The following is a 17,918-nucleotide window of genomic DNA, read 5'->3' on the forward strand; positions in this document are numbered from 1 at the left end:
TGTTTCAGAAGCTATTTTTTAGATTTGGAAAATAAGGCAGTATTCCCATGATTTAGGATGATATCTCTAAAGTACACTCCCATCCCTTTACTGTTTTAAAGAAATGTGTGTCACTTGCTGGAATATGGCTGTAACTGGTAGCTAACCCAGTCATATAGAAAATTGCCTTGAGCAATACTGTCTACTCCTACCTGTACCTTAAGCATTTCAGGTGAATGTTAATTTCAAAACTTAAGGTAAGTTTTGCTGAAGTCCTGATGCACAAGAAAAATTTGTCTCTTATCCTTTGCAATTCTAGCAGTGGTATTTCACTCAACCATTCTACAAGTATTAATTTCTTACTTTTGTATTCTGGAGATGAGAGAGACTGTGCAACTTCTTATGTTTGATTCTGCCTGTTTTATAATATGCTGTTTCAGTTCATTTTTTTAAAAAAGTGATATAATTCCAAATTGTTTTTTAAAAATAATAGTCTTCATATCATAGTAAAATGGTAGATATTTTTGAAGTCTTCTCTTAAACAGATTTAGTTCTTGAAGACTTGTTTGTTTGTTTTTTTATTTGTAGTCTCACTCTGTCTCCCAGGCTGGAATAGAGTGACACTATCACGGATCACGATAGCCTCAACCTTCTAGCCTCAAGCAGTGCCTCAGCCTCCCATGTAGCTGGGTCTACAGGTGTGCACCACCATGCCCGGCTCATATTTTGATTTTTTTGTAGAGACAAGTTCTTAGCCAGGCTCGGTGGCTCAGCCTGTAATCCCGCACCTTTTGGAGGCTGAGGTGAGTGGATTGCCTGAGCCCGCGGGTTCGAGACCCGCCTGGGCAGCGAGACCTCATCTCTACAATAAATAAAAAAATCAACCGGGCGTGGTAGCGCATACCTGTAATTCCGGCTACTTGGAAGGCTGAGGCGGAAGGATAACCGGAGCCCAGCAAGTCGAGGCTGCGGTGGCCAGGAGTGGCCACTGCACTCCAGTCTGGGCGACAGAGTGAGACTCCAACTCAAAAACAAAAAAACCCAAAAAAAACCTTACACTTTCACAACTTAGGTTAGTGGGTATGACTTAATAAAATGGAAGTAACCCCTGAACTCTAGTCTTCTACCTTCCACCCTTGTGATCTTGGCAAATCATTATTTTTGTGTCTGTTGAGGTAGTTTAGAGGTAGAATTCTATACTTATCAGCTATGTGTCCTTGGGCAAGATGACCTTTCTTGAGTTCCTTATCTATAAAATGGGGATAAAGGGTTGTCAGGATTAAATGTCAGAATGTATGTTTAGGACCGTGTTTGACAACATGTTACAAAGATTATGTGTGAAAATGAATGTAAAAGCAGTAAGTAAATGTTAGGTGGATGTATAGGTATGATGGATAAATTTGTAATTCTGATAATGAGCACTTTCACAGCTAATGTTTAGATACCAAGAAACCTATATTTCTTTTTTTATTGATATAGGAAATAAAAATCTGTTATGTAAACATTTTATAATAGTTATCTTAAAATAAAATAATTTTCCTTTACAGTTATTCTACTAATATCATCTATGTAGTTCTTATACTAAAATTTAATGATTACCAGCACTACATTCTACAGTTTGCAGCTGAACTTAAGTTATCGTGCTGCAGCAGCTATATTAAGTTAAGACTGGCTCACTACTGGGTAATGCAGCTATGAAGGAAGGAAAGTATTTTCAATTATTAAATGAGGATGATATTTTTAGATGTCACCAAAATCCCAAATTGATACATCCACTCTTGACCTCTTTCCAGAGTCCTATATCTCCAGCTGCTTATTGGATATTTCCACTTGGATATTTTTGCTGTCGTTTCAAACTCAACATGTCTAAAACTGGGCTTATGATCTTGCTTCCAGAATTGCTGTTGCCTCTGATCTTCCTTTTTCTATTAAATGATATCACTGTTTCCCTCATAATCTAGGCTTGATTATCCTTGATTTCCATCTTGACCTCTCTCCTTGCTTTATAATGGATATTTTTGTCTTTAGCAGTTTCTCTTATGTCCTGTTTTCATTACTGCCTTCCAACTTCATTTTATCTCTATAAAATAATCTGTTTCTGATTTTTTACAGCCATCAATATCGAATACCAGATTAATTGTACCAAAACATCAATCTTAATGTGTCACTCTTCTGTAAAACTGTCAGCAACTCCTTATTGTCTAATATGTGAAGGCCTAGTGTTTAAAAAGTTAAATATTACTGTCAAGTCTTAATCACCGGCCTCTCCCATTTCAGCTTTACCTCACTGCTCCACAAACCCATGTTCTCTCCACCCAGATTGTTCAATTTGGTATCTCCTCACATTTTTTTTTTCCTTCTCTTTATCCTTCTTCTGTTTAGAAAGGCTCTTTTTTTACCCCCCGACTAAACAAATTCTGCCTGTTCTTCCTATCCAATTTTTTAAAAAATGAAGTTGTGTCTCCCCACTGTAATGCTGTTTCCTCAGAACTCTAAGTACTTAATTATTCATTCTTTCATTTGGAGCTTAATCATTTCCTGCTTAGTATTGTCTCTAATTTCTGAATTGCTTAACTTTACCTGCCTGTATGTCCAGAGTTTTGTAAATTATTGGCTCCTTGAGGGTGGGGATTATTTTTAATTCCTTTAATTCCCCAGAACCATGCTGGTGTAGAAAATGAATATGTACTAATAATTATAATACTGTGTGATGAAGATATTTTTCCAAATAATAGAACCTTTTAAAAAACCTTAAGGTGAAAATTGCTAAGGAGTATATTAATACTTTGTCAACAAATTTTTTGAAGTCCTGATTTTGATTAGTACTGTGGCATTATTGAGCTTATATTAAACCTGCCTATTTGGGAGACTGCTAAAATCAGTGATGGAATGGTTGACTTTGTAACCTCACTTTCCAAAGAGAAGGTAGGCAGAGGATTGGCAGAGTTTCAGGCCAGAGCTATCCATTTCAATAATTGCAGCTCCATGTTAACTTAACTCGGATGCCCTGCCTCTTTTTCTGAGGGTCAGACTTCATTCTTGTCCTGCCTTGATGAGAAGTATAGAGCCCAGGTAACAAATGGGGAAGGAGAGGAAGAGATACGGGATAGAAAAGGCAAGAAAACGTATAAAACAGTGAGGAATATTTTATTTCTCTTGTTTGTTTTAGTAATCTTGCTGCTGTGAGATACAAAGGCAGCTCCTAAAGTTGATTTGGGAGTGAACATTGGAAGAGTGGAACTTGACGTTCTTAAAGGGAAGTGACTAGCAGGAAAAAAAAAAACAAAAACTGAAGGAGATTTTTTTGTTTCCACATCCCATTTGTAAACTACTTCTTGTGTCTTCATTGAACTTTTCAATTAGATGTTCAGGAGGTCTTTTTCGATTAGGATGGGGAGTGGTCAGTGGTAGCATGAAGCGTATTACTAGTATGAGGGATTTTTAAGAGTAGCTTTCCCCTAGACAATAGCTCCCCTTCAGTAGTTTTAGCAACCTAATCAAGAAGAGATACGAGGGGTCTTGAGGCAGAGAGACAGAAACAGTTAGGCAGTCGCTGTTCTGCAGCTCATTAGCTGTAAAACTTGGGCAAATACTTTTGCACTCAGGTGGCAAGTGCTAGTGGTCTCCTGAAATGCTGTTGTGGTGTGTTTCCTTGTTGACTGCTTACTTGTGAGGAGAGTCCCTGAAATTAGTTTTTAGCAATCTTGCAGTTCATTCAGTAGATTTGACTGTTCATATGGGAATACTTTTCTCAGAGCCACTAGACTCAACATTTTTCTCCTTGCTTGCTTTGTAGTCCCTTTTTGTATCTTTTGGTATCTTCTGTAAAGGAAATTTGTATCTTTCTCTCATTCTAGATTATATGCCAAGGTCCAATTAATCATTTTTTTCAATTCAAGGGTTATTTTTAGAGGGTATCTTAAGTTCTGTGACATAAATAACAATTACTAAATAAATTATATGTTTCTTTTATAAAAATATTGTAAGAGAATGTTTTTTTATTAATCTTTGTAGAAAATGTGCCAGAGGAACTTCGAGAACCATTTTATACAGATCAGTATGACCAGGAACACATCAAACCACCTGTTGTTAATTTGCTTCTATCGGCTGAACTATACTGTCGTGCTGGGAGTCTCATTCTCAAGAGTGATGCTGCAAAACCCCTTTTGGGCCATGATGCTGTAATCCAGGCTTTAGCACAGAAAGGTCTTTATGTCACTGACCAGGAAAAATTGGTAACTGAACGAGATCTCCACAAGAAACCCATACAGATGGTGAGTCTTTATATACCCAAGATTATTTTAAATTTGAATTGCATACTTTTGAGTGTGAATTATACTATAAAACAGTGAGGAATACATTTTGAAATGGGATTATCATTTCTGCTTTGAGCTTAAATACCATCTTTTTCTTATAAACCTTGTTTCCAAGTGAAGGGAAATTTGAACAAACTATTTTGGAATGTTTGGTGCCATCTAATACCTGGGAGAAACAATTATATAATTTCTAACTATCTTAATGTAATTTTTATTCAATTAGAAAACTTATTTTTCCCATTGTAGAAACTAGCTAGAAGCGATAGAAAATGTATTCTTGGCTTTATCATCATTAGGAAACAGTTGAGATTTTCAAGTTTTCATTTACATACTTGAATAATGTCTTAGTAAATTTCTGCATATCAGATATTCTGATTAATAACCATGAACTCATTCTTGTAGGAAACATACACAAAAGTACTCTAAACTGGCCTGGGATAAGCATGCAGAAATTCTCTCATATTTAGTCTCTGGAGACATAGATCCAAATGTTTAAGTTCATTGTATGCTGCTTCAGCTGTTGTACTGTTTTAGGTTGAGTTTCACAAAATATGGACATCATCAAGAATGGTATTAGAAAGAAAAATGGTTTTGCACATTTAATTAGATCATGTTGTCATGAAGTCTTGCTTGGGAGGAAGAAAAACAGTGTATGTAGAAAGCATATTATAATAACTTTATGAAATTTTAAGAAAGATGAACAAAAATTAGTTTACCAAATCTAGTACTAAATGAGGTGACAACCTACTCTGCTTTCTCGCTATTTTCCTTATTTAAAATACCTATTTTAATATGTCTTAGTAGTGGAGAATAATATCTCAAGAATAATTTAGTTATTGGAGTTTAGTTACAGATTTACAATATAATTATTAAAGATAACTAGGATGCTTATTAGTAAATATGAGACTTTTACCTTTCTTTGATGGCTCCAGATTCACCTCATAGTTACCCTCTGACTTTTGTACACTTGTATTGTATACATATCATATGTGAGCAGTTTGCCAGCACCAGGGGCAAACAGAATTCTACTTAGGTGTCCTTATTGGTATCTCACATTCAACTTTTCCAGAATCACTCCCCTAATGGATGCTTTAATTTGTAATTACTTCTACTTGTATTGTTTCAAGACCAAGTGGATAGAAAGTACATTGACAACTTTGTAAATCAGTATTTGCTTAGTAGCCACTCTTTCCGATATATATGAGTTCAATAACCTAGTTGTCCTTAAAGTAGATTATCTACTTTATTTATTTTTTAAATTAAATCAATTTAATTTAATTTAATTTTAGAGTTGTGAGGCACATGTGAGAATTTACTACATAAAAAAATTGTATGCAGTCGAAGTTTGGGCTTCTAGTGGGCCATCTCTCCCCCAGTAGTGGACCTGGTACCCAATGTGTAGTTTTGTGCCCCTTATCCTCCCTCTTTCTTCCCTCCTTCCTTAAGCAGTGTCCAGTGTCTGTTGTTCTCACCTTTGTACTCATAGGTTATCTATTTTAGATCCTCATCTCTACAATAAATAAAAAATGAGCTGGGTGTGGTAGTGCGCACCTGTAGTTCCAGCTACTTGGAAGGTTGAGCCGGAAGGATTGCATGAGCCCTGCAGGTCGAGGCTGCAGTGGCTGTGAGCGTGCCACTGTACTCTAGCCTGGGCAACAGAATGAGATTCTGACTCAAAAAAAAAAAAAAAAAGAGAGAGAGAAATAATATAAATGAAGAGAGTAGTTTTTAGAAGAATATGCACCAAACTATTCATTTTGGTTTCTTCTGGGAAATGGGATTAAAATGGGGTTGGAGAGATAAATGGAAACGTTCATTTCTTATTTGATATAATTCTGCATTGTTTACATTTTTGTGTGATTATTCTATTTTAAAATTTACAATATAGAGAAGAAATTTAAAATAGAAATGATTATTTTCTGAAGTAAAGTACCTTGCATGTATACTAAATATTTCTGTTAGTTAAATTGTTAAAGAGAAGTGAATATCCTGCTGTTAGCCTTTCAGACATAGCAATTAGAGTAAATATTGGAGACTTCTCTAAATGGTTAAATGCCATAAATGTGGAGAGCCATGCTTCTTTTTCACTGAGAAGTCTTGTTGGAGACTATATGGTTTTTGTTAACAGTGCTTTTTTTTTTTTGAGTTGGAGTCTTGCTCTGTCGCCCAGACTGGAGTGCAGTGGCCGCTCCTGACCACTGCAGCCTCAACCTGCTGGGCTCCGGCGATTCTTCCGCTTTAGCCTTCCAAGAAGCCGGAATTACAGGCATGCACTACTACGCCTGGCTGATTTTTTGATTGATTGTAGAGATGAGGTCTCACTGCCCAGGCGGGTCTCGAACCCGTGGGCTCAGGCAATCCACTCACCTCAGCCTCCCAAAGGCACGGGATTACAGGCTGAGCCACCGAGCCCGGCAACAGTGCTTTTTAAAGACAGATTTAGAGAGAGAGCTATAGCTTTTTAAATGTCTTCCATATTTATATCACTGGAAAAGTATTTTCAGATAGTGTGTTTTAAAATCAGTTAATAATTATAATGTATTAAAATTTATTTCAGCACATAAGATTGTTAGAGGGTACTGTAATTGTGATCTGCCTAATGAATATTACAAATATGTGAGGAAAAGGCAAATGTAAACATTGTACAGTTACAAAGTTAAAGAACACACAGTTCTGAGAGCTAATATGAATATATACTTGAAGTAATATTAAATGTATAACCAGTGGACCAGAGGCAGAGTTGGGTACATCAAAATCTTAGAAGAGCATCTTTTTTTTTTTTTTGAGTTGGAGTCTCACTGTGTCACCCAGTCTGGAGTGCAGTGGCACACTGATGGCCTCTGCGGCCTCAACCTACTGGGCTCAGGTGATCCTTCCTTAGCCTTCCAAGTAGCTGGAACATGCCATCATGCCCGGATAATTTTTTTTACTTATTGTAGAGATGAGGTCTCCCCAAGTTGCCCAGGCTGGTCTCAAACCCATGGGCTCAGGCATCCTCTCATCTCCGCCTCCCAAAGTGCTGGGATTATAGGTGTGAGCCACTGCACCCGGCTAGAAGAGCATCTTTCAATACAAATTTGCATCTCAGGCCAGACTCGTTGGCTCAGCCTGTAATCCCAGCACTTTGGGAGGCCTAGGCAAGTGGATTGCCTGAGCCCATGGGTTTGAGACCAACCCGGGGATCTTAGTGAGACCTCATCTCTACAATAAATAAAAAATTAGCCAGGCATGGTAGCACGCGCCTGAAGTTCCGGCTACTTGGAAGGCTGAGGTGGAAGGATCGCTGGAGCCCAGCAGGTTGACACTGGGGTGGCCATGAGTGTGCCACTGTACTCCAGCCTGGGCAATGGAGTGAGACTCCGACTAGATAGATAGATAGATAACCAACCAACCAACCTAAACCATGATGTCTGTCAAATTATTTATCAAAATAAATACTGGTATCCAGGATGACATGAAAATTAAGGGACTTGTAGCAGTATTTTGGAGCCAAGTGCTAAGGGAGATAGCTTAAGAGTATAAAGCCGGGCTCGGTGGCTCAGCCTGTAATCCTGCACCTTTGGGAGGCTGAGGTGAGTGGATTGCCTGAGCCCGCAGGTTCAAGACCACCTGGGCAGCGAGACCTCATCTCTACAATAAAATAAAAAAATCAGCTGGGCGTGGTAGCGCATGCCTGTAATTCTGGCTATTTGGAAGGCTGAGGCGGAAGGATCGCCGGAGCCCAGCAGGTCGAGGCTGCGGTGGCCGGGAGTGGCCACTGCACTCCAGTCTGGGCGACAGAGTAAGACTCCAACTCAAAAAAAAAAAAAAAAAAGTATAGAGAACGTTTTGAACTTTCTTCCATAGCAAAATGAAGTTATATGGGAATTGCATTTAATATCAAGTGTTATAAAATCTGAAATTTATAGAGCTTTATAACCAGAAGGAACTTTAGAAATCAGAAACCAGTGAATATAATTTAGAAATCAGAAACCAGTGAATATAAAACTTTTTGAGAGTTACTTGGGAAAATTTGAATTCTGATTCTCTGGCCCTCTTCTCAGAGCTGCTAACTTAGAGCCTTTAGGGCAAAGGTTGTGAAATGTAAAATAAAAGTTATGGGTGATTTTTATGATCAAGACTGTATGAAAAATATTGATCTAATCGAATCATTTTATACTAGTGATAACCAGCTAGAACTCAGAAAGTTTTAAGTGATTTGTCTAAGTTAGCATTACTATTTAGTAGTAAAAGTAGAATTAGAACCTGAGTGAGCTAGATCTGTGACATTCTAATTTGTGTTGCTGTATCCAAAGCAAGTTTGCAAAACACTGAAGTATTTGAATTCATATTTACCTAGTTATTATCTGAACTATAGACTTTCACAGATCAAAATCTTGGTTGTAAATCAACTTTCTAGCCATGTTTGTTGCACATATAGGAAATAAGAATTGACATTTATAAAACTCTATTTAAGTGAATATGTATATTTATATGTGTATGTATATAGTATGAATGATATGCAATGTATGTATATATGTATGTTTGTATGTGTATACATGTAGTATGCATGATATGAAATAATGAGACTGATTTTCATGTGTAACTTAGAAAATAAAGTTTATTATTTAATTAAATCATCTTTTGGATCCAACATTATTATGTAAATCAAAAAGGTTTTTTGTAGTTTTTTCTTTTAATGAGTACCAAAAAAAGATGGAATATTATCTTTACTTAATGGAAACTAAAGTGGGCTGATAATGTCTGTCACTGGATAAGAAAGGCATAAAATGTTCTTTCATGAATTGTCAGTGTTGTATCAATGGATGTTTTTGGATGTTCAGAAAATATAAGCTAAAAGTTTATTGCACATTTGTGCTACTAGCATTATACTGCTTTATTATAATGGGAAGGCCAGTGCTGTGGTTAAAACACAAAAAGATGCCTATATGTTAAGAAGTGTTATTTTATTCTGTTATATTTTATGTTCTGTGCATCTGGTTGACTAATGATATCTCCACTTGAATGATTTTGAGCTAAAAATCTAATGAGGAAGAAGACTGGGAAACAGTAATTAGCATGAAATAAATGCTCTAAATTTAAGTCTAAGCAGTATAGTTTGGGAACCTTGAGGTGGATGTGATCATTTCTGCTAGACTGGATCAGGGAAGACATCATAAGATAGAATGATTAATAGGAATTCAGTAGTTGAGAAAAGGGATAGGATGAGAATGGTAACTGAGTTGAAGGAGTTGTTTGACCCAGGTTTGAACTTATATACATAACAAATTCAAGTATTGACTACATAGAGGGATACATGTGAAATGAGACTTAAATCATGAAAAGACTGTGAATCGAAGTTAAGGATTTTAAACTTTTTTTGTGGGTTATAGGATCATGGAATAAGTCTTCATACTATTCTCTCTCTTTGTTATTATTTTTTCCCTGCTGTATTAAACAAAAAAAAATGTTGCAAAACACTTTGAAACACTTTGTGAACTGAACTGCTGTACTGTCAGCTTAGTGAAAATTACTGCAATATATTAACTCTCAGATCGTTATGATTTTCTTATATCCATTTACTTGTTACTCATCAGATATTTGGCAACTGTTTTTATTTAGTTTACTATGTACCAGGCAGTGTACTTATACTTTAACACTCTATCTCATATAGTTTCTTACAACAATCCTAAGAAGCAATTATCATCCCTATTCTATTGATGGAGAAATTGAGGCTTTGAGAACATAACTAAGGTTACAGAGCAGGTACAGTAGGTAGTGAAGGCAGGATTCTGACCATTTCTGCTTTAACTATAAATCCTATGTTCTTAACTACTAAATTCTATTTTTGTCTTTGCATAGGTAATAGGTAGGTGTAAAATAGTGAGGTGCAGGTATGCTACCTGGAAATCTGCTTGGTGATTTATTTGAAATCTTGGTAATTTGCCTAGCCTTCTTTTGAAATAAAATTACCTTCTGTTCCTATCTTAAAGGTTATGTTGATTCCATGTACTATAGGAGTAACTACAGCAGTGTAATAGACTGCTGATAATAAGATGAAGCAGGGTTGTGCCAGGGTCTGGGTGGACATAAATTTCTTGACATAGTATTTAAGAACATGCAAGGTAATCCTGTAGTTATCATTATTTTTGCTTCATTACACAAAATGTGTTGCGAACAGAGAAGCTGATCCTAGGAACACTATGTTGTCCCTCTTTTTTTCTTTTCTTAAATTTTTTAAAACATATTGGTTCTGTTTGGCAACTATTCTTATGAATTTCCGTGGTGCCACCATCTGTTGGAACTCCATGTAATTTACTCATGTAGAGGCTTTAGAAAAAAAATCCTTTCCCTATTTAGGAAGATTTGAAATTCCACTATAGAGGGAAAGGATTATATAAATATAGTATTATAATAGTAGGTGAGGAGACATTAATTTTTGGTCACTCTTGTGTAAGAATGCCTGTAAATTTATAAGCAGAACTGGTCTTTGAAAAATTAATTGACTTCTTGTAGCTGTTGTTTTCTTCTTCGTTTATAGTCCTGGAACTCAATTTTCTAGTACCTAATTTGAATTCCATTATTTCTAGGTAACAATACATCTCTGTTACGGAGTCACACTGTTGCTTGATATCTTATAACCATGTTCAGCATGTTAGAGTCACTCTTTGTTTATAGTCATTTATTTGTAATCATCATACAAATAGCTTGATGAATGGTACTTATTTTACCAGATGATCTCACCTTTTATATTTTTTATATATTTTGTAATAAAACTGAGTTCAGTCAGACTATTTATTTATTTATTTATTTTGAGTTGGAGTCTCACTCTGTCACCCAGACTGGAGTACAGTGGCCGCTCCCGCCACCGCAGCCTCGACCTGCTGGGCTCCGGCGATCCTTCCGCCTCAGCCTTCCAAGTAGCCGGATTACAGGCATGCGCTACCACGCCCGGCTGATTTTTTGATTTATTGTAGAGATGAGGTCTCACTGCCCAGGCGGGTCTCGAACCTGCGGGCTCAGGCAGTCTACTCACCTCAGCCTCCCAAAGGTGTGGGATTACAGACTGAGCCACCGAGCCTGGCAGTCAGACCATTTATTAATGTATTCAGTTTGTTTAAGGAGTGTTTACAATGTCCTTTCAATTGTCTACTGAGATTACAAAAAATTCATGTCCTTCAGTGCCTCACTTTCTAGTTGGGGGTTATAGAAAACTAAACAAATTACATAATATATATGTTTTAGTAGTATAAAGGCACTAAACTCCATGCTGCACTTAAGCTGAGTTTTTGGAAATATGTGAAGGAATTTACCAGATAGGGAAATGAAGGTTGTGTTGTATGGTATAAAGTATATGGGAATATAAGGGATTGTTAAAAGCGAGTGTGGAGAGCATGATATCCTCAGGGAAAAGGAAGCAGCTTGGTCATAGTTTTAGCACTAGCTGCCTATTGAGGGCTGATAAAAAATGAGATCACAGGATTAGATGGGGCCAGGGCATGAACGATGTTTTATGCCATGCCAAGTGTGTATGTTATCCTGAAAGTGATAGGCAATTACCTAATTTTGGGTTTTAAACTAGAGTGGATGGGAGAATTTCAAGATGGCTATGGACTTGGTCGGAGAGTGTGAGTCTCTGTATATTTGAATGTACATAGGGAAGTATATGCATGCAAGTGTGTGGGCAAGTGGGTGTGTGAGTTTCTGACTGAGTGGGGACTCAGGAACAAGTGGCCTGAGCTCTTCTGCTGAGAAGCCTGCCTTGCACACTGCCACTCAGATCCCAGTGTGAATCATGACCCAGAGGCAGGCACCATCTCTGTGACCTTACCCAGAAGAAAGCAACAAAAAACAGCCACTGCACAGCACCGCCTCCAGTGCCAGATCAGACATTGGCAGTGGAGAAAATACAGCAGAGGAATTAGTCACCGAGTCCCAGTGGAGGAGAAGACACAGAGACCCCATCACCACCTTTGTTCTGTACCCACGCGGAGACAGGCCCTGCCCTGCTCACATGAACAGCGAGGCTACTCCCTGAGACTGAGGGGTGAATTCAGCATCCCTCTGAGGTGGGTCACTATCAACCCAGAAAGGATACTCTGGATGCAGTATCCCCAGAGGGACAGGCCCGGTGAGGAGACCCAGTCACCCCATCCCCACACTGGACCATTTGTGGGACTACAGCTACAACTGGAGATGAAGAACATAGCCTGCAGTGTGTGGGTAGCAGTAAGTTTTAAACTGATCCACTCCCTTGCCCTAGCAATTCATGAGGCGTGTGACCCACACAGGGAACAACCTGATTGGTGCATGCGGGGAGGGCTGAACACAGTCAGATCTGTTGGGGGCAATTTGTAGCCTCCCCCTGACCGCATGGTGAGCAGGGGGACAGATCTACAGATCAGAGCCCCTCCCCTCCACCATGAGCTAAGAGCACTGGTGCTTGGGCATGCTGACAAGGAACCCAAAGTTTCAGAAACTGCCACAAGAGGACCCACAAGGATTACAAAAGTCTTTTGGTTTTTTAAAATTATTTATTTTTATTTTTTTAATTTTTAAAAATTTTCCTTGCTTTCCATGTATATTTTGCTGTGTATGTGTGATTTTCTCTTGTTTTATTCCTTCTCCTTTTTTCACAAAAGGGTATATATGAGTATGAAAGTATCCTCATATTGCCAGTTTTATTTTAATTTTAATTTAATTTTTTTTTATTTTTGAGTTGGAGTCTCACTCTGTTGCCCAAGCTGGAGTGTAGTGGCATGCTCGTGGCCACCCCAGCATTGACCTGCTGGGCTCAGTTGATCCTTCCACCTCATCCTTCCAAGTAGCCAGAACTACAGGCATGGGCTACCACACCTGGCTAATTTTTTGATTTATTGTAGAGATGAGGTCTCACCAACTTGCCCAGGCTGTTTTTAAACCTGTGGGCTCAGGCAAATTCCCTCACCTCGGCCTCCCAAAGTGCTGGGATTATAGGCTTGAGCTACCACACCCAGCCTATATTGCCGGTTTTAATTTTTTTCTCTCTTTCTTACTGCTATGTTTGTCTGCCTGTTTGTTAGTTTGTTTTTCTTTTTCTTCTTCTTTCTCTTCATTGTCTTTTCTTATCCCTTCTCGCTTCTCAATTCCTTTCCTTTCCCTTATATTATTTTGTACCCAGGGGATATACGTATGTTCCCTTTGCATGAACTTATTGTGCGGTGGTGGGGAGTGAGTCCCATAGGGCCCACACCCCAGTCAGCAAACATTGTGATCTGTAGACAGCTTTTGAATCTTAGTACCCCTTAATACATGCTTTATTCAAATCTCTAAACTACAAAAGGGCAGCATAGCTCCCCCCTCCCAACCTGGCTTCAAAACTGAACAAATCCAGAGGCTCTGCCTAGGGAAGAGTAGGGGATTGAGCAAATAGAAGTGAAAGATATTGCCCCTCTCACTGAGCAACGGAAGTAAAGAGAAAAGAAAAATCCATCATAAATGAAGATAAGTCAACAAAAAAACACTGGTAACCCAGAGAAGGACAGTGTTGGAGAATACAGACTTTGGAACTCAAACCATGAAGAGCACCCAGATTGGTCTTAGCCCACAAATGCAGAGATCAAGGAATGGTTGGAAATGATGAAAAAGAACCAAGAAAGGGAAGATGGAACCATGAAATAATTAATTATAGAGATGCTAGCCATAAGGAATACTGTCTATGAAATAAATAATAAACTGACAAGCATGGAAAGCAGAATTAACCAGGTAGAAGAAAGAATCTCAAAGCTTGCAAACCAAAATATGGAACTAACCCAGTCTGTTAAAGGAAGCTTAGAAAGATGGAACAAAACCTTCAAGAGATGTGCGATTATATAAAGAGGCCAAACTTATGCCTGATTGATATCCCTGAAGCAAAAAAGGAGACAGAGAGCCTCCTGTACCAAACATTCAATAAGGTCATCCAAGAAAACTTCCCTTGTCTCATCTGAGGTGCGACCATCCAAACACAAGAGATTCAGCGAACCCTCCAAGACATCTAACGAGAAGACCAACCCTAGACACAATAGTAATTCACTTACACAAAGTAGGTATTTAAAAAAAATCTTAAAGGCAGCAGAGAGAAGGGTCAGACTATCTACCAGGGAAGACCAATTAGAATAGCTGCTGACTTTCTGCAGAAACACTACAAGCTAAAAGAGACTGGAGTCCAATCTTTAAACTTCTCACAGATAAACAATTCCAACCAAGAATTTCCTACCCAGCTAAGCTAAGCTTCATCAGTGATAGAGAATTAAAATCATTCCCAGACATCCAATCCCTAAGAGTTTATGCTGGTTCCAGACCAGCACTACAGGAGATACTTAAGAAGGTGTTAAGCACAGAAGAAAGAAAAAAAAGAAAGACCTTGCACTTTGCAAGAATGTAGAACAACAGAGAATCAATACAGCAGCGTACATCGTGACTGCAAAACTGAAAACACACATATCAACCCCAAAATTAAAAGAAAACCAACAAACAACAATATAGCTTTATAAAAGCCTCTTGACGGGCCTCCCCTTTTGGTCCCCTCCTACTGTGGGAGCTTTTCTGTCCTCTCGATAGAACCTGCTTTCTCGCTTAAAAAAAAAGCCTCATGACAGGGATAAGCTCACGTTTCAATAATCAGTCTGAACGTTAATGGACTAAATGCTCCACTGAAAAGACACAAAATGGCAAAATGGATTTAAAAAAACACGACCTAACAATATGTTGCCTCCAGGAAACAAACCTCACTACAAAGGACACCCAAAGACTCAAAGTTAGAGAATGGAAAACAAACTTTCAGGTGAACAACACACAAAAAGGCAGTTGTGATCTTAATATTAGAGAAAACAACCTTCAAACTTTCAAAAATTTAAAAAGGTATGGAAGGGCAGTACATCATGATAAAAGGTTCAATCCATCAACAAATATCCATCATAAAAGTATATGCACCCAACATAGGAGGACCAGCTTTTATAACGCAACTACTAAGTAAGCCAATAAAAGATATTTACTCTAACACTATCATAGCTGGGGACTTTAATATCCTACTAACAACCCTGGATAGATCATCGAGGCAAAAAAGCAAGGATATTCAGAACCTCAACTTGATGCTTGACCAAATGGACTTAATAGATATATCTACAGAACAACCCACCCCACAACCATGGGACATATATTCTACTTGTCACCACACATGGAACGTACTCCAAGATTGACCACTTCCTTGGCCATAAATCAAACATAAACAAATTTCATAAGATTGAAATACTGCCATGCACCTTCTCACACCACAGTGAAATTAAAATAAATATCACCACCAACAAGGTTCCCCCAGAACCCACAAAGGCACTAAACAACATGATGCTAAACTACTCCTAGGTCAACACAAATCAAAACAAATTTAAAGATTCTTGGAAACACGTGAAAACAAAGACACATCTTACCAAAACCTCCAGGATACCATGAAATCAGTACTAAGAGAAAACTTTATACCTCTATGCACACACATCAAGAAAATAGAAAGATCACGAGTTAACAGCCTAACAAATCACCTAATGAAGCTGGAAAGGCAAGACCACCGAAACCATAACTTCAGCAGAAGAATCCAGATGACCAAAGTAAAATCAAATACAGGACATAGAAGACAAAAATATAGAAAAAAAAAAAATCAATGAAACAAAAAGCTGGGTCTTAGAAAGGATAAACAAAATTAATGAACCCCCTAGCCAGATTAACCAAGAAAATGAGAGAAAAAACCCAAATAATCAGAAATGCAAAAGATCAAATCACAACTGACCCTGAAGAAATACAAAAGGTTATCAGAGATTACTGTGCACACCTGTATGGAAATAAATTCGAACACCGAAGCAAAATGGGGGACTTTCTAACATCATACAACTTCTCAAGGTTGAAACAAGAAGAAATTGAGACCCTAAACAGACAAATAACAACACAGGAAATTGGCTCTGTCATAAGAAGACTGTCTACAAAAAAACAAAGCCCTAGACCAGATGACTTTCCAGCAGAATTCTACGAAATATACAAAGGAACTGATACCAGACCTATTGAAAATATTCCATACAATTGAAAAAGACTGAACCTTCCCCAAATCATTTTATGTATCTAACATCACACTGATACCAAAACTGGGTAAAGATCCAACAAAGAAAGAGAACTACAGGCCAATATCCCTGATGAACACAGATACAAAAATTCTCAACAAGATTCTAGCAAATCAGATCCAACAACACATCTCAAAAATCATCCACTGTGACCAAGTAGGCTTCATCCCCAGGATGCAGGGCCAGTTCAACATCTGCAAGACCATAAATGTAACTCAGTAATACATCAACAGATGTAAAAACAAAAACCATATGATTATATCATTAGACACAGAAAAAGAGAAAACCAGCCAACCAACAAGGCAAACAAGTGCGACAAACAAAAGAAAAAAGCAAAACCCAAAAAACCCACTGGTAGAGATTTCTTAGCTTTAGTATATCTCTTTGAGGGGGCAGGCTCTACCTCTTCTGGTGGATTCTGCAAATGCAAGTCTGTTACTGCAGGTTCCTTCTTAGCTGTTGAAACTTCAGATGTTTGAATCTTCACCCCTGCTGCCTGCAATTGATAGCCAATGCACGCCTGAAGGTACTGGGGAATAACTTGACTCAATGTCCCCCAGGCTCTCTTCCTCTTCCTTCCTCTCCCAGTGTGATTACAGCTCCCATGGTATCCAGTTTGCAGCTGGAGAATGGGACCTCTGGTCTCTACCCTGTCCTCCTGATTTCTTTTGCCCATTGCTAAGGGCGAGGGGGAGTGAGCTAAGCACTCACCAGCATTCTTGGTCAGATCTGCGTGTATCATCCAGTAGCTGACTCAGAGCAGAGTGGTGGATTGTTTGGGGCGCCACATCCACCATTACTCGCCAGGACTTACGCACTGGGGCCGATTTTCTCTGGATTCATGGAGAGCAACCCAAAGGCAATGCAGAGATCACCCACTGGTCTTAAGACACAGAGGTTTGCTGTTCTGAGGAGTCTGCCCTGGAGCACTCTCTGCCTGGGCTTAAGACTCTGCTCAGTTCCTCCACAGACTGCTGTTTCTGCCACATGAGGGGTTGGAAGGATAGCTTCCTCCCCAGCAAGTACCACAGTCTCCCGATCTCAGGTCCCGGTGGTGGGGCCTTGCAGCCTAACCTGGTGTGGGAGGCAGTGTCAGCAAGTCCAGGTTTGGGGTGGCTGCTCCCCGCCCCTTCTTTAGTACTCTGCCTCTGGTTCCTTCACTATGCTCCCTCCAGGACCCTCACTGCCAGTATCCGGTCTTGGTGCTGCGGTGGTGGGAAAGAGTCTAGCAACAGCATTTGCTCTGGCAACTTCTTCCTGGGAAGGGCTTTGTTGATTTTAGAAAACTGCTCAGGTTCTACACCCCAGGAAGCTTTATGCTCCAAGCAGAGCTGCTGTGGCACTAGCTGCTTCACTGGAGAGCCCTGGCCACTTGCTCCCGAGTCAGTCAGCCACTCACATGGCCACTTATTCAGACATGCACACAAATTCGTCCATACTCACACAGGAACTAGTGCAGTACAACTCCTCACCTGTCTTCCCGGAACTCTGAAAATGTATTTTCTTTTTTTTTTTTTTT

The 17,918-nt window shown here is 38.8% G+C and overlaps 1 protein-coding gene across 3 annotated transcripts in view; it reads left to right on the forward strand.

The window, feature by feature from the left end:
* The window catches only part of CAMSAP2 (calmodulin regulated spectrin associated protein family member 2), a 122,514-nt gene that overhangs the window by 20,183 nt on the left and 84,413 nt on the right, over nucleotides 1-17,918 (forward strand). For all 3 annotated transcript variants that reach the window (XM_008067109.1, XM_021717122.1, XM_021717123.1), the window contains exon 2: nucleotides 3,994-4,253. In XM_008067109.1, coding sequence (XP_008065300.1) covers nucleotides 3,994-4,253 — 260 coding nt within the window. The remainder of the gene's footprint in view (nucleotides 1-3,993; nucleotides 4,254-17,918) is intronic.

Source organism: Carlito syrichta, unplaced genomic scaffold (genome assembly GCF_000164805.1).
Source record: "Carlito syrichta isolate Samal-C Ts95f unplaced genomic scaffold, Tarsius_syrichta-2.0.1 Scaffold309294, whole genome shotgun sequence".
NCBI classification, from domain to species: Eukaryota; Metazoa; Chordata; class Mammalia; order Primates; family Tarsiidae; genus Carlito; species Carlito syrichta.